The 24,229-nt window shown below is 45.8% G+C and overlaps 1 protein-coding gene across 1 annotated transcript in view; it reads right to left on the bottom strand.

Moving 5' to 3' along the window:
• Window positions 1-24,229, bottom strand: part of CHL1 (cell adhesion molecule L1 like) — a 154,719-nt gene that overhangs the window by 5,925 nt on the left and 124,565 nt on the right. The window contains exons 13-24 of the mRNA XM_019655509.1: window positions 18,689-18,949; window positions 15,162-15,263; window positions 14,793-14,990; window positions 13,371-13,441; window positions 8,722-8,944; window positions 7,467-7,582; window positions 7,128-7,332; window positions 6,817-6,939; window positions 6,006-6,185; window positions 2,548-2,709; window positions 1,827-1,958; window positions 153-225 (exon numbers count right to left, since the gene is read on the bottom strand). Of these exons, the coding sequence (XP_019511054.1) occupies window positions 153-225; window positions 1,827-1,958; window positions 2,548-2,709; window positions 6,006-6,185; window positions 6,817-6,939; window positions 7,128-7,332; window positions 7,467-7,582; window positions 8,722-8,944; window positions 13,371-13,441; window positions 14,793-14,990; window positions 15,162-15,263; window positions 18,689-18,949 (1,846 nt within the window). The remainder of the gene's footprint in view (window positions 1-152; window positions 226-1,826; window positions 1,959-2,547; window positions 2,710-6,005; window positions 6,186-6,816; window positions 6,940-7,127; window positions 7,333-7,466; window positions 7,583-8,721; window positions 8,945-13,370; window positions 13,442-14,792; window positions 14,991-15,161; window positions 15,264-18,688; window positions 18,950-24,229) is intronic.

Raw genomic sequence — 24,229 nt, 5'->3', positions numbered from 1 at the left:
GCGCCACCCCGCACCCCACACGCACAGGCCCGGGAGCCGTCAGGTAAGGCCCGAGGTGCACAGGCTGTGCTTTATAGAAGAGACACGTCCGTGTGTGTCGGCTCACGGCCGTATGCCCGTGCTCTGCACGTTTAAACGGAAGGCGCGCTTACCTGTAGTCGCCGAACGTCTCGTCCTTCCCCGACTGGCCCTCTGGGTCTGGGTGCAGGTCTTCCTTCTCTTTCACTGAAAAAAAACAGAGAAAAGAACGCAGATAATTTTAAAGCTGTGTGAGCTGAGCTGCTGGGAGGTAGGTGACCGGGGAGAACAGTGCTGCTCTCACTTTGTGACACTCGTGAGTCACGTCTTTTTGTGTGGCTGTAGTGACAACGCACCAGTTACCTCTTCAAGGCAAACAAGGACTCTCTGGGTCCTGCCTTTGCCGGCAGAGTCCCACACGCTGCACACTTCCTGTGGCGTCAGGCGTGACTGTGGCTTCTTAAGGAAGGCCAGAGGACTGAACTCACCTTTCACTGTCCTAAGCTCTGCGAGGGCGCCGCTCACGCATATCAGCTCTACGTCATTAAACTAAAGAGGAGAGTCAGCCAGTTGGCTGGTCCTCGCTCTCTCTCGCTCCAAACTGCCTCCGTAATCAGGATATTCAGGTCAGTGGTGACATTTTCCACCAGATTGTTCCTGAACGGTGGGGCAAAAGCCAGCAGGCCCCGGCCTCACCCACTAGGCAATCTCCAACACAACGCCCTCCTCGCGACACCTCCATGTTTGCAGTCCTGGGGGGACTCTCTTGGCTGCCCCACAATGGGAGGTGTGCACCTTTTGTTTTAAGGGGGACGCTCCGGGAGCATTCGGACAGGACCACGCTTCACGATGGCCATTTGTGGGGGATGCTGGAACGAGAATGCTAGGTCTCCATAAAGCTCCCGATTAACCACCTGGCACATTCATTTGCCCTTGCGAATCTACGTCATGGCAATTCAGTCACCACAGGGAAAAATGAGATAGCTAATTCCATAAATCTTCCGCGTAATTTTACAACAATTTAGAAGCCGTGCTCATTTGTTCGGTACACATATTGGGCTCCCAGTGAAGATTTGCTAGATGAATGCTAAGCCGATGAACTCTCCCCAGTCTGAACATCATCAAAGTCATAGCTAGCAGTGGGGTCTAAAGCTTTCTCCAAATAAAAGCATCACAAATACTAAGAAAAACTAATAACAGCAACAACACAATCTGTCCATCTGGAAAAGATACAATAAACTTGGAAATTGAAGGAAATAAAAGGGAAAGCAGCCATTACATCACTTAGGCCGGCTTCGTTTATTTGGAGCCTATTTTAAGTGCTAGACGCTGGTAAGCAGTAGCCACCTGGAGGCGGTGCTCCAGACCGTCTATCTGGTCACTTGATACAGGAATAATCTTTCCTCTCAGTACATTGTGTGTCTAATGTGCTAATATAAATTTGACTGAAATGTGTAACTAAAAAAAACAAGACATGTCTCTGACATGTGCCTCCTAGAAAATACTGTTACATAAATTGAAAGTCATGTTAAAAAACAAGTCGTTTGCTGCTTTGTTTTATATCCCACATGAGTGGAATCATGTGATTCTTGTCCTTTTCCACCTGACTTATGTCATTAGCGTGACCCTCGCAGGGTCCATCCATGTCGTCTCAAGTGGCAGCATTCCACGTTTTCATGGCCGAGTGATAGCCCATCGTATGTATGTACCGCCTCCTCTTTATCCGTTCATCCACTGAAGGACACTTAGGTTCTTCCATGTGTAGTGTTACCCCAATACATTTAAAACAGAAAAGAAAAGCACTTTACCTGAGTACTTCCCACCTTTGTTCCTCTTCACAAAGCAAATGGTTAACAGCGTGAGTGTGAGGAGGGCAATGGCACACATCAGCCCGATGAACCAGCCTTGCGTGGCGATGTCGTCATACAAACCAGCATATTCTGCAGCACAGAGAGGCACACGCTGAAGGCCACAAACAGTCACTGGGACGGTGCCCCTTTGGGGACAATTAAACATCACTTTGAACACACAAAATAGCATCAGTTTTATTTCTCCTTCGAGCGACCCTCGAGGGAACGTGACCTGAAGGACAGTTCATTGGGAGAACGGAGACAGGTCGTTCATCTTTATTTAGGGAGGGCCCTCTCCAGGTGCATTTGGTTCTGAGGATGGAAGCCACAGAGGACAGGGCAGCAGGTCAAGTTAAATGAGCAGCAGCGGAAGCAGAGGCACCCTGGTTATATGCAGGTGGCGTGGCGTCTCTGTGGTCTGGTCTGATTTTCATTTTAGTTTCTGTTATTCACATGTGTTAATGAGCAGGAGGTATATTTAGGCAACTACTCTGGCCCAAGCAATACGGGCAGCTGGACCTTTGTAGGGCATTTCTCGCTGTGATAACTTTAAATGGCTATGCCGAAACAAACTGGAAGTACTGTTTTTATGGGCATGTACTCCATGTTTTCACCTTTAATACAGGAAGTACATGCAAGCTAACCCTCTACGGAACACACACGGGATCTCACGTCTCACCTCTCCCTCTGGTCTCAATTACATCTTCAAAAATGCTATTGTTATCAACCCAGCTCTTAGTCAACAGGCGGACTATGGGTTCGGCTCCCGGCTCAAACGCCTCTACTGGGTGCGCCTTTCGAGTAACATTTACTCCTTCTGGACTCTTCCCGACAGTTTTACCTAAGGAATGTACACAGTTAGGTCATACAAACTGTAGTCGCTGAAAAGCAGGACATGAAAAGTAAAAAGTATATTGTTATCTGAGGTGAGTAAGAGCCGCCAGTGGCATTTTTTTCCCTCTTGAATTACCAAGAGCTCGATAAAGTCAACATTTCAAGCTTTTCTGTTTTAACATACTGAAATGCAGTAAATGAAATGAGCTGAACTCACGTCCTTTTAAAACGACGTGCATGCTGATGAAATGGTAAATGATAAATCTGCCTGGTCACGTGAATGGTTCAAAACCCACACAGGCTTCAAAAAATTATACAGTGTCACTTGTGCAATTTGAACTTGCACGAAACTATCAGGAAAGTGAACGTGGCCATGTGGCTTCTAATCGAAAGCCTGTGACACCTGAATTGTATATTATTTCTTTTTGCCTTGGTCTTCTCTATAAATATTGACGAAAACGCATCATGACATGGTCATATACTAAATATATTAAATTTGTAGAAACTTAAGCTACATAAAATGCAGGTTTATAGGAACATGTAAATGAAATACACTGAGATATTTGAAAGTGCTATGAGAAATTAATACTTTTCTGAAAAAACAAAATAACATGAATATGCCAATATATTAATTGTAGAATCTCATAGTCTCAGATAAAAATGAGTCAAGTATAATTAAAAGATGCATTTAATTTCTGATCTTGAAACAAAATATCTAAAATATTTTCTTAGACATTTTGCTAAGAATCAAACCAACAGAATAAATATAAACCAGAAAATGTTAAAAATTTATACTGAAGATAAAATATATTCCATGTTGAGAATACTAGGGGTTCTGAAACTTTCTTTTAAACGGGTATACCATGTTACATGTTAAAATTTTGTTAAAACATTTTACCACAGACTAGAAATTGATTATATAGTTATTGATAACAAAAGGGCGTCATTAAAAATGGCGCCAGGGAAGAAATCAGCCCAGCTATGTTAGTTGAGCAAAGCCATTAAGATTGCACACCACTGAAACAGAATAGAATGCAATTAATTCTGTCTTTGAAAAACAGAAATAGTAATATAATATTAAGTAGCGCAAGCTTTTGAAAAACAGAGCAAAGCAAAGGTTTTATTCAAACCAGTAATGACACAAGAAAGAATATTTCTAATTAACTTCATCTTTTTGTTCCCCTTAGATTATGGAACGTGAAACACCAGAAAATCAGCGTGACAACTTTGAAAATAATCAGAAAAAAATGCTTGTATACGAAATCCCATTCTCTGAAGAAATACCAGATGACCTTAAAATGTGCTATCTCGACAGAGCATGGAGAAGAAAGACACACAGGCATAGTTTCCAAGTGGCACAAAAGTTATCAATTATAGAGCGTTTAGTGATATCAACATGTATCTCCTCAATGACAAAATACGTGTTTTTCTGTTTTCAAGGAGCATGCTGAAATCCAGTGGGAAAAGGGATTACAGCTTCCTTCCTGCAACTACGGCAAGTCATGACTACAGAAAGGAAATCAGAGTCAACTGGGGAGGGGACAGCTACTGGAACACTGAAAACGCAGATTCCTGGAAAAGAGCACAAACATACTAGTAAGGGACGTTTCCAAATGACTGACACATACGACAGTGAACACATTTCTGTGAGACACTCAAGCACAGTATCTACACCTCTAGTGGAAAAGCTGTAGCATCATGTATGAAACCACACACAGCATTTTCCATCCTCTAAAAACAATCTGTCAGATATGAATGTAACCGAGCCTAATTTTCCAGGTATCTCCATCCATATCGTATGCCTAACTCCAGTGAGGACACATTGTAAGATGGTGTTCCTACATGATTTCAGCTGGCAGCATGGGGATAGCACAGCTTGTGCATACTGTGGTCTTGCTTCTACCAAAAGAGCAACCCTCCCCGCTCCTTAAACTCTGTCATTAAAAATACAGGAGTTGCAATATTTAGATGATGGCTATTCTGACTGCGTTTCTGTGTACTGAACACATGGTGCCCGTTGGAACTCTTGAGAAGTGAGATCCTTTTAATTACTAGAAAGCTTTCAATCACCATCTTTAAATCTCTTAGGAGTAGGTAAACGAGTACTTCATGTCACTTGGTGTCTGATTTGTCCTTGGGGATAAACTGTGGGTTGCTTGGGAGAAACTATTTGAATATATATATATTTTCCCCATAAAGGGGAGTTTTGAGTTTTGTATTTAGGGAGTCTGAGGAAAACACAAGCCCTTCATTATTTAGAAATGTAAGAATAAGAGGGAGAAACAAACAGACAGTGAAGGTCACAGCACAACCATTCATTCACCTGCGAACACACTGACTTTACACTTTACAGGGATTCACAACCTCAAATATATTTCAATGTATATTTTTTATAAATAGCAGACGATTTCATTTTCCTGGTTACTATTTTCCTCTTTTTCCACAGATTTTACCTTTTTCCTAATCTAAAATTTGGAAAATCACCCAGAACCGTGCCTGACACATGGTACATGATGAACAAATGAGCCCGTTTCCCTCCTGCCGCCCGCATCTCCCCTCCCTTCTCAAATGTCCTTCCAGGTCTGGTCAGCGTGGACCTGACATAAGGCCCTCATTTTAACTTATGGTTTGTACATTCTTTCTCATTCTATCATTCTACCTTCTTCTTTCTCTCCTCTGGTGATGTTACAGAAAGCTTAGCAAAACACAGCTAAAATCATAGTTGGAGAAATAATTTTGGATGGGAAATGGTTCTGAGTTGGAAAAAAAAATTTTAAATGCAATTGAATGGCAAGAATTGTACAAATGAAATCACAGATTTATGGGCCGTTTTCAAGCCTGTTATTTGGTACCAACCAGTGACAGTAAAATAAAATAGATACATAAATCAGTGCGTCTATGAGTCAAGACATGGAAGTGAAATGTATTAGATCAGTGTTATAAAATGTGTAGCAGGGCAAGAGACAAATATGTTTTGTGTGGGAACATTTCCAAAAGAAAAATATCCTTCTACTAACCTTATGAGTAACTATATGACCTTGTGTCGCCCTATTTTAAGTAAGTAAAATAATTGTTCCTGACCTTACACACACTAAAGCTATAATTGGATTGCCGTTGTGCAGAAATCCATAAATTGAGTCAATGTGAACCTTCCAAACGAGGTAAGTAAATTGTGCATTGACGTCAGTGGAAAACAAAAGGTCGGCCAGGCTGAGACACAATCGTTTCTCATTCACAAGGCCAGCGCGTGCCTTCCCTCCCCAGTGTTGTTAAAGGCGCAGGTGGGAACCTTTCAGAACTTACTGCTGGCTCCTGTTGTGGTGGTCTCCTCGGTGATGGGCTTCCCACAGCCCTGTGCTGTGCAGGCCCTCACGTAGAACTTGTACTTGGTCGTGGCACTGAGGTTCGAGAGACGCCAGCTGGGCTTGGATGGGGTGGTAATGTTGATGTCATTTAGTTCTCCGATCTCATCAGTGTCATTTACTAAAGAAACAAAGAGCAATGCCTCACACGCAGAGTCTTCACAAGTCGAGTTACACTGCCCTTGTTTTTGCTTCTATGTATGCTGGAGGCATGCAAAGCACTATCCTAACTATTCACAGCCATCAGCTCATTTAATTCTATGAGGCTGATGTAATTATGACCATAGCACACACGGGGAAACTGAGGTTCAATACAAGCAAACATCCTGCCTAGATCGAGAGCTGGTAGTTGGCCCACGGTGTTTTATAGATAAATGTTAAGGACTTGTGTTCTGGTACCCATTAGCGTGTTGTTTTTCTTCTGAAACAGAGCTTGGTAAACCTTCTGGAAAAGGACTAGATTGTAAATATCTTAGCCTCTGTGGCCCGTGCAGTCTCTGTCGCCACGACTCAACTTGGCCACCGCAGTGAGAAACAGCTATGGATGAATGTAAACAGATGGACACAGCCGTGTTCCAATAAAATTGTCTTTATAAAAATAGGTAGCGGGCTGGGTGTGCCTCCACGCCAGCTATGGCCCCTGTGCTACAAGGGAGTACGCCGGCCTACAAGCCACCATCACAGGCTCACAGCCACGTCCTCACCCAAGATGGAGATCTTACCAGGTGCCTCCAGCTTGCATCCCCACTTACTTATCTGGTACTGTAATACGTAGCCCGTTAAGTTTCCATTCAGCTTCTTTGGGAGGCCCCAGGACAAAGTGGCGGCATCTTTATCGACTTGGACGACCTTGAGAAAAGTTGGCTGTTCAGGTACTAGAAAACACAAGACCAAGGACAGACACTCATAAATCGGTACATTTACACAAAGGCCCACTAGCTACCGGTTTTCATAGACGCTGAGACGCTAACTCATGAAGTTCACAGCAACGATGGATGAGGGAAGACAGCTGGACTCGGCCACCGAAAGCCCCGTGTCGGCGCCGCCCCCGGTCGGCACTCACCTCCCTCTGGCGTTTGGAACGTGTAGGGCTCACTCTCGGGCCCAGCCCCTTTGGAGTTATAGGCGAAGATGCTTAAGTGGAATTCGCTGAAGGCGTCTAGCGAAGGAACCATGCCATAGTTCCTCTGTCCTGAAAACCTCAGGGTGTTCACTCGTTTGGGGTGTGCTCTTCCGTCCAGCAGGCTTTTCGTTTTCCACCAATTTACCTGCAGTGAAAACAGGACCCTGTCACCTATCAGCCACAGTGACGGGTTCTCTCTCGTCTGCTTCTGAAATCCGTTCCTATTTGGAGGAAAGCTATTAATTCAACAAGAAGAAGAAGAAAATCTACGACACAAACCTGGTATCCTTTCAGACGCCCGTGGACTCTGTCCTTCGGAATTGCTGACCAGGTCACTTTGACCACCGTGCTGTTTATGACGTCCACCCCCTGGATCCTCGGAGCGGCGTCCGGATCTGCGGAGCACACAGAACGATTAGCTTCCCACAAACTCCAAGCGTGATTATTAGCGTGCTTTGCAAAGGCTGAGTTTTCATACGGTTTAACCTGCGGAGAGCACGTCTGCGAGGTCAGTTCCAAATGGAACCAAGAGCGTCTCATTCCCAGAGGAAGTCCTCAGCCCATGTGGGTTTCCTGGAAGACAGCCTGCACTGCTCTGAGCTACGCCGCTCTCCACGCGGACACGCGTGGGAATGAAACCTGAATTATTCTGTGGGCTCGCTGCCTCTGGAAGCAGGTGAGCTAGGCCAAAACCGCAACCAAAAGTACTTGGGAATCTACTATTACTGCTGCTACTCCCAGCAGCTGCCGGAACGGCACACGTGGTACCTGTCAGGCCTGGTTCTAAAGGCCTGGGCTGGGCTGGCTCGCAAGGCCCTTAGACAACCTGTAGAGTGGGCCTCGGCCCCATTCCACAGGGGAGCGAACGGCGGAGGGATAAACCAATGCAGAGCCACCAAGACTAGTGTCTCAGGTCGGTGACGTGTCCTGTGTAGTTATTTGGGTGGCAGAGTTTAGACAACAGGTGAACCAGGAATTAGTCATTTCACACTCCACCTTCTATTCTTGGGTCCAATCATGCCTTTGGACACGGGAAGAAGGATGGAAATAAGCCCCCATGTGCGTGATCTGGGACGCCACGCGCTCCCTTCTCTAATGATCTATTTGGAGCAGTTATTATGATGAAAGTATTTAAGAATATGGTTTCACCAGCATCTCAGAACTCCGTGTGTGTGTAATTCTGTAACAAATCTGGCTCTGTCTCGCCTCTGTTAGGAAGACCACAGACATACAGCCGGAGCCAGGCGAGGCAGCAGGGGCCGTTGGGGGGTCTCTGACACGTGGGGGCAAATGTAACTGGAAACCTGATTACTCTAGGGCTTTGATGTTCAATATAGAAACAGCTTTGTTGGGAAATTAAAGTAAACCTCTCCACATACTTCCTCACCACTCTATACTGATCAACCTCCTGCAGCCGACCCTGATGCAGGAGCCCTGAGTGACATTTCTTTGTGTCGCCCACAGCGGGCCCCTCCTCTTTGCTCAAGGACAGAAGTGTGAGCTGCTGGAGACGCTGTGCTGAGTGGCCACTTACAGTCCTCCCCCGAGAAGAGAATCACTGGCTGGGGCTCGGGGCCGGCGCCCAGGCTGTTGGTGGCCTGGACTTGAACTTCGTATGGAGCGTAGACCGTGGGCGTCATCACGCGCAGGGTGTGGTTTGTGACGGTTTCTTCTTCCCACTCCACCGAGGCTCCCTGGGGCTTCCAGGTCACTCTGTACTCCAGTCCTGGTCCGTTCTGCTCCATGGACTTCAAAGGCTGAAAGAGGAGGCAAGACTCAGCCGGGCGATCCCGGATGCGTGAGCTCAGAGGCGGTCAAGCCACCCTAACTGGCTAAGGAGCGCCGCAATGGAGGGTCATTTCTTGGAAGATCTGAAATCCCCTCTTTGGTCTGGAAATAGTTGTGAACATTTTTGTCATTCTCTTTTCAAGTTTGAAAGTCCTTCAGCCCCACCACATAGTAAGCGCCCCACAGGTTAGATGCCTGTATTACACCCTTGTGGTTAAGTCTAACTTTTCATATGAAAGAATTTACAAAGGAATTCCACACAGGATTTTGGTTCTTGTTTACACTTTCCTCTAGATTCTACGTTTTCTCCCAAAGAACTGGCCACCCCGAGGACGTGGCCGTGAGTTCCGTGGTTGTGAATGGGGTCCCCCATGATTTTAATCAGAACTCTCCTGCACCCGACTCACTCCAGGAAAGAGAGACACAGTACATCTTCATTTTTAGAGAAGATGCATGTTTATACGTGAATGCTCAGATGGAGCTCCTGTCTAATAATTTCCCAGCTCCCTGACCATTCTGTTTCAGTTCCTTTAAGAGAATATAACCCCCTCCACACATGTGCACACACTTCACTTAACTATACAGGGAAATTTAGTGGAGAGATTTCTACTATAGGAAATTGGTTATTTCCACTCTCAGTTTTAATTGAGCAATACTTTAATTAAAAAAACATTAATATGATATCAGGCATTTTATTAATTTCACAAAAATGGGAATAAGCATTTAAATGACATCAGTTATATGAAATACATTAAACATGTGATTTTAGTCTGAGACTGTAAGGTTCACTTCTATAGGCAATGATTTTGTCTGTGTATGTGAGTGGTTCAGTGTTCTTAGGGAATTTGCAATGGCTCTTGAATCAATCTAATTTATTAAAGTACTAATCAGAGGCATTGGTTGGAGCGGAAAGCACAGTGTGGTGACACAAGCAAAATCATTTCCAGCTTAGGTTTATTCCAAGGTGAACACCTGTATTAGCTAGGAGAAAAAAAGAATCAAAGCGAAACAAAAGCCTTCTGAGGTTCCCACAGTCATGGGCTATACTCGTGCTCACGGGAAGTTTTGTCCTCAGGTGTTTTTCTCTGAGATGAATGTAAATGCCCCAGTGGCTTCAGCACCCTGGGCAACCAGGCCACACAAGCTCTTAGCTCCAGACTATACTCAGCAATAACACCTTGAAGAAAAAGCTTATCTGAGTGTCGCCTGAATGTCGTGGAGCCTGGACTCCTGGAATCGAGCAGAAATATTCGGTTTGTCTTTCAGACAATGGACAACAGAACCTCAGCAAATGGCCAGACAGGCCCCCGACACAGGCAGAAGACCAGAGGAGGCGAGCACCGCCTGTCCCATTGGGAGGCTGGCCGAGCATGGAGGCTCTAGAAAAGAGGCTCTTAATTTGGGGTCTAGGATTTCTAGACACGTCCATGGATGTCCTCCAAGAGACCTGAGAAGTCCACGAAAGTGTTAGCAGAACTTCCCATGTTGACTGTTTTAGAAAAAGAGCCTATAATCCTATCATAGTTTCAAAGAGATCTAGGAACAAAGCAAGGTTATAACGACTGATCTAGAAACTGGGCAGACTGCCACACCGCCTAATTCCATGTTAAAGCAGGATGATTGTCTTCTAATGCTTGCAGCAGAAATAATAAAACCCAGGTCCTCTAGGAGTGAAATCATGTGACTCTGATCATATGGCCAGGTAATTAAAGAAGTGCCTGTTAGCCAAACATGAATGGGTTTGGGTTTTTTGTTTGTTTTTGTGTTTTTCTTTTGTAGGTGTTGTGTGAAATTAGAAATTTGCTATTTGAAACTCAACTTTAACATAAATATACTTATGCTTAAGAACAAAGGGAAATGTCAAACAAAAACCATCCTGATACAATTATTTAACTCATCAGGTTGCAGTGGGCTCTCAATGTCTGTTTCAAGGCACAGGACACAGCATTTTTAACACTCACCCATTATGTGAAAAGTGAGTTTTAGTAGATAATGCTAACTAAAATGACTAGTTCTATCACGTTACGTTTTTCACATAATGATACTTTAAAAAAAATTGTGTCTTTACTATTTAACGTGACTAATTTATAAAGATAATTCATATACAGTGGAACATGAACTAAATAAGATAAACCAAAACTCACTTTTGACTGTAACATAAGATTCGGCTCAGTTAGTAAGTGCACAGAGCTCAATAGCATACGAGGCTCTGCACCTTGTTTTCCTTTGTAGAATTTTTTTATTAAGTGACATATTACTTTATTTCCAATGTATTTGCTTACTGGCTATCCCTCCAACTAGAATACATATTCCAGGACAGCGAGACTTCATGTATTTATTGTTTTCGTGCCCTACATAAGCCAAGGAACTTACAATACATTACTTTTAATTGCATCATGTTTGATGCTTATACCAAAGTCATAAAGCGAAAACTGGGGACATCTAAGCTGTTCCGAGGGCTCTTCTGAGTTTTAACTCTTTGGTGAAAGATCAACTTTTTTAGACAAATTTCTTCCCTGAGATCATTATGTGGGAGACAGGAATTTGTTTGTAAGTCAGTCTCTGGAGGGGGTCTGGCCACTCATTTGGTGTCTGCTTGTCTACCTGGAAAGGTCTGGCATTTTCCACCTGTCCACAGGACACTCCAAGCTCAAAAAACCACCACTGAGTAAATGTTCTTGAACTTCACTGGGGGTGCCTCTAATGATTAGGCCTCTGGTATTTCAAAATAATAAACACAACAGAACATAACACAGATGCAACTGTCAGTGTATTCCAAATTGCAGACTCCTTCCATCCTGCAGTCAATCACTTACTAAACTACATGTCATTTGCTCTTCAAATTATAAGCACTTGCTTGGTGTAAACCCATGATCACAAGGCGAGGGCACTAGTGATCAGCCTTGCCTTTCTTAGCGGGGAATAAAGAGTGACTTGCGAGTAAGAGGAGCAGGGAGAAGGTCCGAAGACGCCTGCCCTCTTTTCATGACTCAGCACGTGGCACCTGGTGACGTCATTAAGTTCTGGCCCAGCGTCTGTGTCTGACACCATGAGCTGGGACAGTGCCCACGGGAGTGCTGAGGGTGACGGGGGAGTGTGAGTGGAGCACGGCACTTCTCTGAGGAGCTGACCTGCTAATGACAGTGTCATTGTTATCTATGCAGTTACCGCATCTCACTTATGGAAATGTCTGTGGTACTTAAAAGACGATAAGACGGAGATACTCGAAAAGAGTAAAATACTGACATAATTGCAGTCTATAAGTTAAGTAATTAGCAAGAAATGTGGTAGCAACGACGTATGACCACAAATTCAAGGAAAGAATAATATTCTTGAATGTATTTGGTTTCTGTGTATTATCATTTCTTTTTTCAAATTTTACACTTGTAAAAGCTAATTTCACTGAAATGGGAATAAAGGGTTAGTGTTGATATAAAAATATTAACTGTTTTGCAGGTATGGGCCATGTGATCAGGTAACGAGGGGAAAAATCAAAGCAAACTTCATACGTCTAAAAGTCTCTCAAAAATCTTACCAGGAATGAGGTGTGGAAATAAATTAGTATATTCCAGCATACATTCAAAAACATTCTATTCTTACGTAAAATTCAGTTAATTCAATGTTGGAGGTTTATTATTAATCAGAAATCTATTTTCCAGTTAAAATGCTTGTTCATGAACTAAGCCCAAGAAGTAGAGAGGGAAAAAAAAGTTATCCAGTTACAGGAGAAATTTAGGATAACACACACACAAAATTAAGGTTATCTGGGCAGATATACCATTTTATGCCAAATTTAAAGAGGAAAATCCATTTAATAACTTTTAAGAGGTATGTTAAGGGGGAAAGTAGCATTTGAAGCCCAAGGGGTCCATGTTTGCATCCTAGCTCTGTGGGTTTCTACTGGGGACGGGCAGGACTGCCAGCCCCCGGGACCTCAGCCGCTGGATCTAACAAGGTGTCAATGAAGTTTCCTGGACAAGGTTGTCCTTGGAATTAGAAGCAAGTGTACAAAGTGCCAATGGTGGGACTATTATTTGGGAGTCACTCTTTTGATATACACAATATTTATTAGATTATATACTAAATTTGAAAGGGAGAAAATTTATATAGTGATAATAAAAATATTAGGAATCTGAAACTTCTGGTAATTGATTATAATTAAATCAACATGCATAATCTTTTTAAAATTATTTACTGCTATAAAACTCAGTTTCACCACATTCTAAGCCCAGCGATCTTCAAAATACACAAATAAAACATTTATAAAATGTAACAAAATATAAAAGTCTTATCTCTTTGTTCTTAAAAATATAAAGAACATTTTCTATTATACTTAGCATGCAGACTGAAAAGAAGAAACACAAGGAAACACGTAACACATTGAAGAATACACACCTCCCATTTTATAATCATTTCCTTGGGTTGAGAGGCTTGGACCCTTATGTTTTGTGGGTTCTTGTCTGGAGCTGAAAAATTACAAGCATTAAAATTATTTTTTTCCCATTGGATGGTCCACAGGAAAATCATCATATTGTCTCTGCATCCCCACAAAAAATATTTAAATAACCTCAATACATGTATTAATTTCTATCAAGCTCGGCTCCTAAAAAGATTGAAGGCAGCTCTCCCTCTCTCTCCCCAGGCGTTATTGAGATATAATTGACCTATCACAGTGTGTAAGTTTAAGGTGTACAATGTAATGATTTGATATACGTATATATACAAATATGTACATACATTTCATATTTATATGCATATATTGCAAAGTGATTGCCACCATAAGATTAGTTAACACATCCATGCTCTCTCATAAGGCAGTGTTAAATGTATATTTTATTTTATATTTTATTTTATATTATATTATATTTTATTTAAAGGAGTAGTGTTCTTGGACTGATATAATTATTCAATGGAGAGTAGATGGTTTACTTTATATATCTTAATTTTAAAACTGCTCTTAATATTTTTAAACCTGTTTTACTTTTTCCATCATAATTATTGTTGGAAACGTTATGTTGTGAATAACTGTCTCTAAGCTAATAAAACTAAACCTCAGGTATTAACATCAACAGCCAAGTTTAGGGACAAGAAATAGGGAACAGCAGGTAATGTGCCCGTGGAATATATGCAGATGGGTCCACTTTATTGGAAAGGGCTAAGTGGGGGCTTAGTTCCAAGTTCAACTCAGAGCATGTAAGTATCTGATTCAGCTGTTACCTCTACTTGCTTCTTTTCAGTCCCCGAAGGGACTGACGTCCTGGCGTGTGCGTTCCCTGGGAAGCAATACATGTTGTGAGTACACGGGTGGCCGTGCCCACTCGGGAACACGTTTTAGCACCATTATTCTCAGGATTTAAGCAAAGTGTCTTTGGAATTTAGATAGACATAGAGCTACAAAAAAAAAATAATACACTAGATGCCTAAAATGAACGATGTCAGATACACTGAAAATTTAACAAGATGCCTATAACGGGTCAGAAGTTTTATTTCAGAGAAAGTTGAATCCTTAACTTCCCTCCTGTATTTTGAACTTCAACGTAGAACCTGCTTTGTATCGATTTGCACATGCTATTTAGTTATCAGAAGTTACCCGGAGTAGTGTCTGCCGTGTGCCTCCCACTGACAGTTATTCAGTACTTAGGAGACGGGTGGAATATGAATATTTTGTGAGTTCTCAGTTTACAGAATTTTTCAAGCTCTGGACTGGGAAGGATCTGACATCCCAGACCCCTCTAGCAATCTTGGTTTTTCTTTTTAGATATTCAAAGACGGGCCAAATGACACGTGTTGGCAGAAGCCCGCCGAGAAGCCACTCACCCGCGGGGGGTGTCTCATGGCGCTCGGACGGGCTGCTGGGCCGGCTCCTCCCGACCTCGTTCACGGCGACGACCCTGAACCGGTAGGTCACGTACGGAGCCAAGGGTAACAGGACCGAGGTCTGCGCGCCCTGGACTCGCCTCAGCTGCTCCCAGCGTCCGGGCTCCTCCCTGTTGCCTTCGAACTCCACCAGGTACTCTGGCAGCAGACACGGAAAGCGGCTAGAGCCCGCTGGGGACACGCAACTTAGCCCAAGATTTACACCCACGGGAAAGGGCCACAGGGTAAGAAGCACCGCCGGCGACAGTGCCCTTCAGGGGGCCCGTGCCCCTGGGTGCACGCGACACGCCCGTCCCAGGGCGCCCCTACCGCTGATGTCGCTGTTGTGGCTGTCCCCCGCGTCCCACGTCAGCCGGACGCTCCGGTCCTGTTTTTCAGACAAGCGCAGGTGCTTCGGTGGGTCCGGGACATCTGGTCACAGGAAAGGGGAGCTGAGCGCAGTGCCAGGCATGGCCTTTGTGCCAGGCGCGGGGCGACCCCCCCCCCGCGTCCGCTGGCCCCGGTGTCCACGCGTCTCGGCCCTCGCGTTCTGGTCCATGCGCGGACTCCCCCACATCTGTTCCCTGCTGGGGGTCACAGCCACCACCCGCCAGGCCTCCAGGGCCGCGCCGGCCACACATCGGCATTCTTGGGGGGCCCTTCTGGCCCCGTCTCTGGGTCTGGGCTCTGACCAAGAGCAGGGAGGCCGCTTGTGCCGGAAGAGGTAAGGTTGGCCCTGGAAAATGTCACGGCCCAAACCAGGAGACTGAGCTGGGGGTGACAGACTTTAAGAGTGTTGATGCACACGGCCATTTACGGTGCTTTACAGTAAAAGCAACAGAAAAAAGACATCTTATCCCTCATGACTCCTCCTCCAAAATGTGGCTGCAATTCTCCCACGCCCTCGCGGACATGCGTCTCTTCTCCGAGGAGACAGTGACAGTCACGTAGTTGGCCTTCCCACGGCTCCGTCCTCCTCCAAGAGAGCAGCCTCTGACCCCCCACCCCCACCCCTGGTGTCTGTCAACGGCTGAACATTTATACTGTCAAAAAAACGTGTTTTCAATTCAGAAGAGAACATGTTCATTTTTAGAACGTGTCGGTGCCTTAAATCAAAAGTTATCAGCAGGTTTCCAGGCCCTGCGCTCAGGGAACTGACCCTCCCAGCACGCACTAAGCGCCCTCGTTTCGAAGTCCCTGAAGCCATGCCTGCAGCCTGCCACACGTCACAGCAAAACCCGCTCTCGGAGAATTCTACGGAGCTACAATGGCCCGGTGCTGCTGACACTTAGAAGGAAGATTCTCCTAAAGCAGCGGTTCTCAAACCTGTGGGTCGCGACCCTTTGGGGATCGAACGACCCTTTCACAGGGGTCGCCTAAGACCATCGGAAAACAAAAAGATATTTACATTACGATGCATAACAGTAGCAAAATTACAGTGATAGAGTAGCAACAAACATAATTTTATGGTTGGGGGTCACTACAACACGAGGAACTGTATTAAGGGGTCGCACGGCATTAGGAAGGTTGAGAACCGCTGTCTTAAAGGACGTTGAGGACTTTGGAAAGTTTGGGTTGAAATGGATCAAATATATGCTTTTAAAAATTGTTCTCCAGGAAAAAGAGGCTTTTAGAAGCTATGCATGGATCTGTCCCTTGTTACTGTTAGTTACAGGGACATGACTCTTATAGCCTGAGACTGACCTAAAAAATTGGAGCGTAAACTCCAAGAAGTGGTTAAGAAAATGCAGCCATCTCAGAGAGTGTGTTTTATTTTCCCTTTATTCTACTAATAACTGGTAGTTCTTTCATATATAAACAGTACATACAAGCATGGCCAGTATGTATTCAAAATGATCACAGCTTAATGGTTCTGGAAAATGGCAGCCTAATTAAGAGACTGAAACATTACACTTTACGGGGAAATTCAGGTGGCATGTGCCACGTGACGGGAACCCCATCGCTCGTCGGCCGCTGCTGCTCAGAAGACCTCAGACGACGCCCACGGGTCCCACCCGTGTCCCCATACTGGGCGCCTGGGAGAAAGTCCACTTCACCTGGACCTACTTAATGTGCTGAATTACGACTGGGGTGATTACTAGAGGCCCGAGCCTGTCTGCTTGTCATCCTGTGAAGTAGCCGGAATTCCTGCGGCCAAACATCTCATCAAACGGAACAATTCCGCCGAAGGAAACCCATACCTTCTGCCACCTGGGAACAGCTTTTTCTCTTTCGTCTTCCTCCTCCTCCTCCTCATTCTATTATTACTATTATTATTATTATTATCATTATTATTAGGGAAAACCCCACATGGCGTCACTTGTTTCCCCTGAGACATGGCAGCCTTGCTCCCGGGAAGCGCTCCAGCTCGCTCGCCCTCACCGCTGCCTCCAGACAGACCGAGTTCCCTTCCCTCAGTACACCCCGCCATTCGCCACCCACACAGGCACCCCAGCAACCAGAGCCTGTTGATGCTAATGATTAATCCAGGCATCTGAGCAAGGACTTTAGGCAAAACCAAGCACTTTTGAGGCATATCAGCAAACTACGGGACAGACTGAGCAGAATTCTAAGAGAAAACCGTAAAAATGTCTGTATCAGTCACACAATTTCAGACAGTTCAGAGTTTTCAGTAAAGTGTCTTTTAAAGACATGGCAGGATATCCGGGTGGGGGAGGCAGCCGTTACTAGAATCCCACTGGAGAGAGTGGTGTGGGGAGGGTCTCCGGGACGGTGATGCTGGGACAAAGCCAGCCTGGGGATGGGGGGCTGAACAAAGCTTGGGGGTGGGCGGACCGGATGCTGTCCGTGTGGGTCAGGTTTCCAGAGCAGAGCGCTGGGGGTTAGTCCAGGAGGGAGACTGGACAGACACCCCGCAGATGGCCCAGGGGCCTTAAACACGGTGACGTCAGGGGACACTGCTCTGACTGCCCAGTGAGGGGTGCACACTCTTTCTAATTAGCATCGTCACTTGAGAAATACATGNAACTACGGGACAGACTGAGCAGAATTCTAAGAGAAAACCGTAAAAATGTCTGTATCAGTCACACAATTTCAGACAGTTCAGAGTTTTCAGTAAAGCGTCTTTTAAAGACATGGCAGGATATCCGGGTGGGGGAGGCAGCCGTTACTAGAATCCCACTGGAGAGAGCGGTGTGGGGAGGGTCTCCGGGACGGTGATGCTGGGACAAAGCCAGCCTGGGGATGGGGGGCACACTCCCGCCCTCTGCTGCCGGGGCTCCCACCTGCTGAACAAAGCTTGGGGGTGGGCAGACCGGATGCTGTCCGTGTGGGTCAGGTTTCCAGAGCAGAGAGCTGGGGGTTAGTCCAGGAGGGAGACTGGACAGACACCCCGCAGATGGCCCAGGGGCCTTAAACACGGTGACGTCAGGGGACACTGCTCTGCCTGCCCAGTGAGAGGTGCACACTCTTTCTAATCAGCATTGTCACTTGAGAAATACATGAAAGGCGTCCCCTTGCAGAGCCCTGCCACCCTCCCTCTGGTTTAGAGCATGACCCCCAGGGACCCCCCCGGCCCCTGCATGCCAGCTGTCCCCACCCTGAGCCCCACTTCTCTGCACACCGGGAAGGGCAGCTGCTGCGCTCGGGGACTCAGGCAAGCTTCAGGTGTCGTGGCCGAGACACCACCTGCCTCCCACTGTTACTGGTGACGCTACCCACGGAGGGAGGGAATGGAGTTGTCATTAACTTGGGCCGAAAAGGAGAAAGTATCGAAAGTGGGGTTACTATCTAACTGAAAAGTTCAAATAGTAAGTTATTTGCAGGCGCTTAAGTGTGTGAGAAAGATGGGGTTTCATCAGCAATGGAAAGGGGGTCTCATCAGCGGGCGCACTCACCAAGGACGGTCACTTGGGTGACATTGGTGATACTGTCGAGCTCAGTCTGCGCTGAGCAGGCGTAAGTGCCCTGGTCCCCCAGAGTGACAGCGGATATGGTCAGGTTCGCTCCGTCGATAGAGACCCTACAGGGAGAAGCACGGTACGTGAGGAAGGTGAGACAGCACACACAGGAGGATCGTAATCTTTCTAAAATACACATTCCCCAGCGAAAGCCATCTAAGGAAGAGGGAAAAAAATCTTCACGTGAGGCAGGTTTTCCTGGAGAATGCCACCAGTGGAAACTGGATACTGCATTCCTCACGCCCACCGCGTCCACATAGCATGAAGTGGACCGGGTTTGTTGGTGTTGGCTTTAATGACCAAATCCAACCACGTGCAGTCCGAGCCCAGGGATGGACGTGTCACCTGGTGAGTCTGGAGACCATTCCGGCCTTCTAACAGCTCCGATCCAGTCAAACAATTCCTACTCAAACAGATGTTTCGGGAACCCCCACACAGCACAGGAGGGCTGCTGCTTCCACAGGCAGAGTTCTGGGCCCCCCCCCCGTTCTAGGAGCCGGGGTGCGTGAGCTGGAGCCCCAACCTGCCAGTGTCACTTCCCCTCGGCCTCCAGCCCAAGCAGGAGGCGCGTCCGTATCTGCGAAGGGTCACGTGGGGTTTATCTGAACAGCAGGTGGCAGACCTGAGCTTCTTTCTGCAGACAGTAGCTTTTTGTCATTTGTTCTGTTTTTTGCCAACTTTTAATCGAGTTCAGTACATGAACATTTTTATATAAATTATACCTTCTGCCCTCCCTAGGTAATGTTAAGGTAACCACACACGGGTTTTTCTAATACAGTTCCGTTAACTTTGAGATATATTCACCGCAGGTTGGTGTTCAGTTGGAGTAAACACTCTCATCCCGTGGGAAGGACGGGAGAGGAACCCTTGCATAATTGAGGTTTTTAATGTAAAACTCCTTTACAGTGCTGAGAAGTTCGAGCTATCAGAAACCACTTGAATCCGCAGTGAAATCTAACCCGGACCTGCCCCGTGAGTGTAGACGAAGCGGCTTGTCCCCACAGTGACCCTGAGCAGTTGCCGATGACACTGCCCAGTCCTGCTTGTCACGTCTCACTGCAGCTCTAAGCACGATGGCTTTGTCCCCAGTTCACGGCAGCTGTGTGTCACTGGGCACAACATCGGGGTGTGGCATGCGCAGACGACCAGAGAAACGTGTACTTCTCAGGCTGCTGCTGACACCGCCGGCCACGCGGGGCTCCCTGCTGGGTGAGCAGCAGCCAGTGCTCGTGGGGACATTTCAGCGCCCCCACTCCCGTCCCTCAGGCCCTCTGCTTGAACACATCGCGTCAGTTCCTGGTCTGTCAGGAAGGGACCCTCCACGCTTATGGCCTCCGCCTTCTCATTCTGTACCCACTTCAGGGAGGTCCTCCACGTGTGCGCNGAAACCACAACAAAATTAAACATTTGAGTTAGAAAAAAAGTTCCATGAACATGAAAATTATCATATTTTCCGTAGAAAACTAATACTATTGCTTTTAGAGCACGTAAAAATGAAGAAAATGTGATTACAGCTGTCATAGTGACTATAGTTAACAATACTGTATTATACAGAGGGTGCCAAAAAAGTGTAAACACATTTTTAAGAAAGGAAAAAACTGTATTAAAAGTGCAATACTCAATACATAACGATAACAAAAGATGAATACAAGTCATGTGTATACATTTTTTTGGCACCCCTGGTATTTTTGAAGGCTGCTAGAAAGTAGATCTTAAAAGATCTCATCACAAGAAAAAAAAATTGCATACGTGTGGTGGTGGATGGTAACTAGACATATCGTGATCATGTCACAAGATCTACGATCATTATGTTGTACACTTGAAACTAATACATTACATGTCAATTATATTCAATAAAAATAATAAAATAAAGGCTATTACATCATGATTACGTTTCCCTAAATCTTCATGCATAAAAAAACCAAGACTTCTATTTCTCCTCTCATCCTACAAATTGCATTAATTTTTTGGTGTCTGCCTTAAGATCTATGACTGTTAGAGCTGAACAGGGCCTGAAGGTGCCACCTGATCCCACCTGTCACCTGCAGAGAGAAGTGAGCTCAAGAGAAAAGAATGGTTAAAACGAAAAATTCTGAGAAAAAAACACCATCGTTAAATCCCATTTTTTCATCTATTATCGTAAGATATATGGTAACTGATGAAAATTACATATGTTGAAAGTTTACTCATCTTGTCATAATTGTAAATAAAAAAATATTTATATTATGCTGCTGAAAACTGAGATGCAAATGTCTGACCATTTAGAACACAATAAGCAAGATAATTAGATTTTATCACTAGATGGAAAACAAAATAAAACAGGGCATTTGGTACCCATAAAACTTACAACACAGAGGTTATTTTCTTATTACTAGATTCCTATTAAATATCTATATTATAAATAAATTTAAAAAAGGTACTTCCATCACACTTGGATTTAATTGCAACTTTTTAGAAATAGACTTGTTATTTGAAAATGAAGCTTTCTTAAGGACATCAATGACTGAATTGCGTTTGAATTCATGACCTTTTAAAAGGCAAAATCAGTATGGGCATGTAAGTATGTATAAATACTTGTTACCCTTACTAACAATTCAAAAGTATTAAATGATTCAAAATAAAGATTGTTGGAGGGAATTTATTTTTAAATAATCAGTTCAAATGTGATTGTGGTTATATTCTGATTTCCGGATTTACGTTTTAGATGCCATTTTAATATATATATATTTAAAACACACTTTATATATATTGATATTAACTTATAGGTTTAATAGACTATTATATAATATAGAAATGTATCTTATGTATTCTCTGTATTAATTTTTTAGATTTAAATGTTTTATTATTAAATATGCAATCCTCATATTAGGGGCAGCGGGGAAGGATGGTCGTGGCTGGTGGGGACAGCCTGGCTGTCCTGCGTATCCATATGATGGGATTTAAAAATGCAGTGCGTTTCCATAGTTAGGGTGCTGTGGTTTGAGTTCCAGCGTTGGGCTGCATTAGGAGCGAGAANGACTATTACACATTACGATAGGAGATTTTCCTTATACATATTTTCCCCTCTGAGAATCAGAAATGAATATATTTTTAAACCTGGCTGTGAGCTCCGGGGAGCAGACCGCGTCTGATGCTGTGCACCGTGTCCGCAGTGCCTGAAAAGCAGCTGTCACAGAGGTAGCAGTCAGTCATACTTCTTGGAGGGACTGAGACACACTTATGTCGGGGGGCATTTTACTCCCAGAAGGTCCCTGCGGTGGGCAGAATAACTGCCTTTAAACGATGCCCGCACTCTAATCTCTACCACTTGTTAATGTGTCACCTTATGTGGCAAAAGGACTTGACAGATGTGATTACAGTGAAGGACCCTGAGGTGGGGACTACCCCAGATTATCCAATTATCCAAGCGGGCCGAGGGTAACTACAGGCTCCTTACCATCCAGGAGCCCTTCCGGCTGCAGCCAGCCAAGGGCGGTGTGGCAAGGGGAGAAGATGGAAGGCAGGCAGAGGGCAGAGGGCTGCGGGCCAGCACTTTTAGTTGAAATGACATTACAAGATTACTAACCAACCCATTTCCATTTTCCTTATTGTGCTCCATTATGCAAAATAGTGACCACACTAAGTTTTGGGTTGCCAAAAACATTGACTATTACACATTACGATAGGAGATTTTCCTTATACATATTTTCCCCTCTGAGAATCAGAAATGAATATATTTTTAAACCTGGCTGTGAGCTCCTGGGAGCAGACCGCGTCTGATGCTGTGCACCGTGTCCGCAGTGCCTGAAAAGCAGCTGCCACAGAGGTGGCAGTCAGTCATACTTCTTGGAGGGACTGAGACACACTGATGTCGGGGGGCATTTTACTCCCGGAAGGTCCCTGCGGTGGGCAGAATAACTGCCTTTAAACGATGCCCGCTCTCTAATCTCTACCACTTGTTAATGTGTCACCTTACGTGGCAAAAGGGACTTGACAGATGTGATTACAGTGAAGGACCCTGAGGTGGGGACTACCCCAGATTATCCAATTATCCAAGCGGGCCGAGGGTAACTACAGGCTCNGTGGCCGCCTGCAGGCTAGGAACCCACAGGAGTTTCCTGGGAGCGTCTCGGACTTCCTAATAGGCTCGGCGTGAGGCTAACGAGGGACTTGCACACGGGAGGCAGAGACACGTGAGCAGCCGGTGGGCGTAACGGTCCCACGCTTGTCCTACGCTTGTCACATGCCTACACACGGTGGGGACAGGAGGGATTTTCAGTTCTCAGTATTCTCTATGTGCCTTTTGATCAGAAGTCTGCCTTCTTCTAAGTAGAAGCTTCTGGTCCTCGACGTGACGACAAGGAGAAGTGTCTGAGCAGGAGGTGAGAAGCCCAGCGGACGCCCAGGCGCTGACCTGCCTGCTGTGTGCCCACCCCTGCTCCTGTTCCAGCCACTCCCGGCCTCCCCTGTCCGGGGACCTCTACTCTCCCGCCCCCCGTCTGTGCCACCTCTGAGGTTACTAACAAGCAGAGGCTCAGCTGAGGGCCAGCCCAGCATCTGCAGAAACTAAAGCTGGGCCTGAGCTGCTTTGCGTTTAGGGCTCAGGGCACATCACCCACAAGGAGGGTCTCTCGTCCCCTTCTTGGCTGTAGCCCAGGGGTCACATGGAAGACCCCGGATCACACAGGTGTGACAAGTGAGGAGAATTTGGGGATCCAAGCAGCTAACAAATCCACTGAGATCTAACCTAAGAATTAAGTTGTCTGCTGCAGTGATGGCCTCTCAGGGAGCAGTAATTAACCTCCTCTTGCTTCAGTGGTGGCTGGTTGTCACACCTATGCTGCCTCTGCGCAAACCGTTACGTGTATTGGAGGGTGAGGTGGGATGAGGTACCGGGCTGGGGCAGAGGCCTTTGTGTAGACGGGGCAGATACGTGCACACACACACACTCATGCACACGCACTCACACCCGTGCACACTCACTCACACTCCCCCACACGCACACACGCACACACACACACACACACACACACACGCCAGCAGGAGAGGCCAAGCAGGTTGCAGAAGTGACACTGACCACCTGGAGACACGAGTGCAGGAACCACAGTGGCCAAGCTGCACTCAGCTCGCAGTACTTTCCAGGCGCTTGGTATGTCAGCTCCTAGAAACCTTATGAGGACAGTTCCTTTCACATTTGTTTTAACCGAACTATGTTATCTGCAAAATGTAAAACAGGCGCAGAGGAAGGAATTCAGCAGCTTGCCAAGGTCACAGGTCACAGGGACAGAATGGGATTGCAAGCCGGCCGCTGGGCTCGAGTCCATGCTCTTCGTTGTGACACCGCGGCCATCTCGTCTAAGGAGCCCACATCCTAGGCAAGGACGTCCACGCGCCCTCCTGGGCAGCGATGGCGCGGGGTGCCCAGCGAGGTGCGAAAGGAGGGCAGCTGACGTCTGCCCGCTCTCAGGGGCTGTGCGGGCTTTTAGGAAACACCGATTC

The sequence above is a fragment of the Hipposideros armiger genome, unplaced genomic scaffold (genome assembly GCF_001890085.2).
Source record: "Hipposideros armiger isolate ML-2016 unplaced genomic scaffold, ASM189008v1 scaffold_241, whole genome shotgun sequence".
In the NCBI taxonomy this organism is placed as follows: domain Eukaryota; kingdom Metazoa; phylum Chordata; class Mammalia; order Chiroptera; family Hipposideridae; genus Hipposideros; species Hipposideros armiger.
This window is presented reverse-complemented; position numbering and strand designations above follow the sequence as displayed.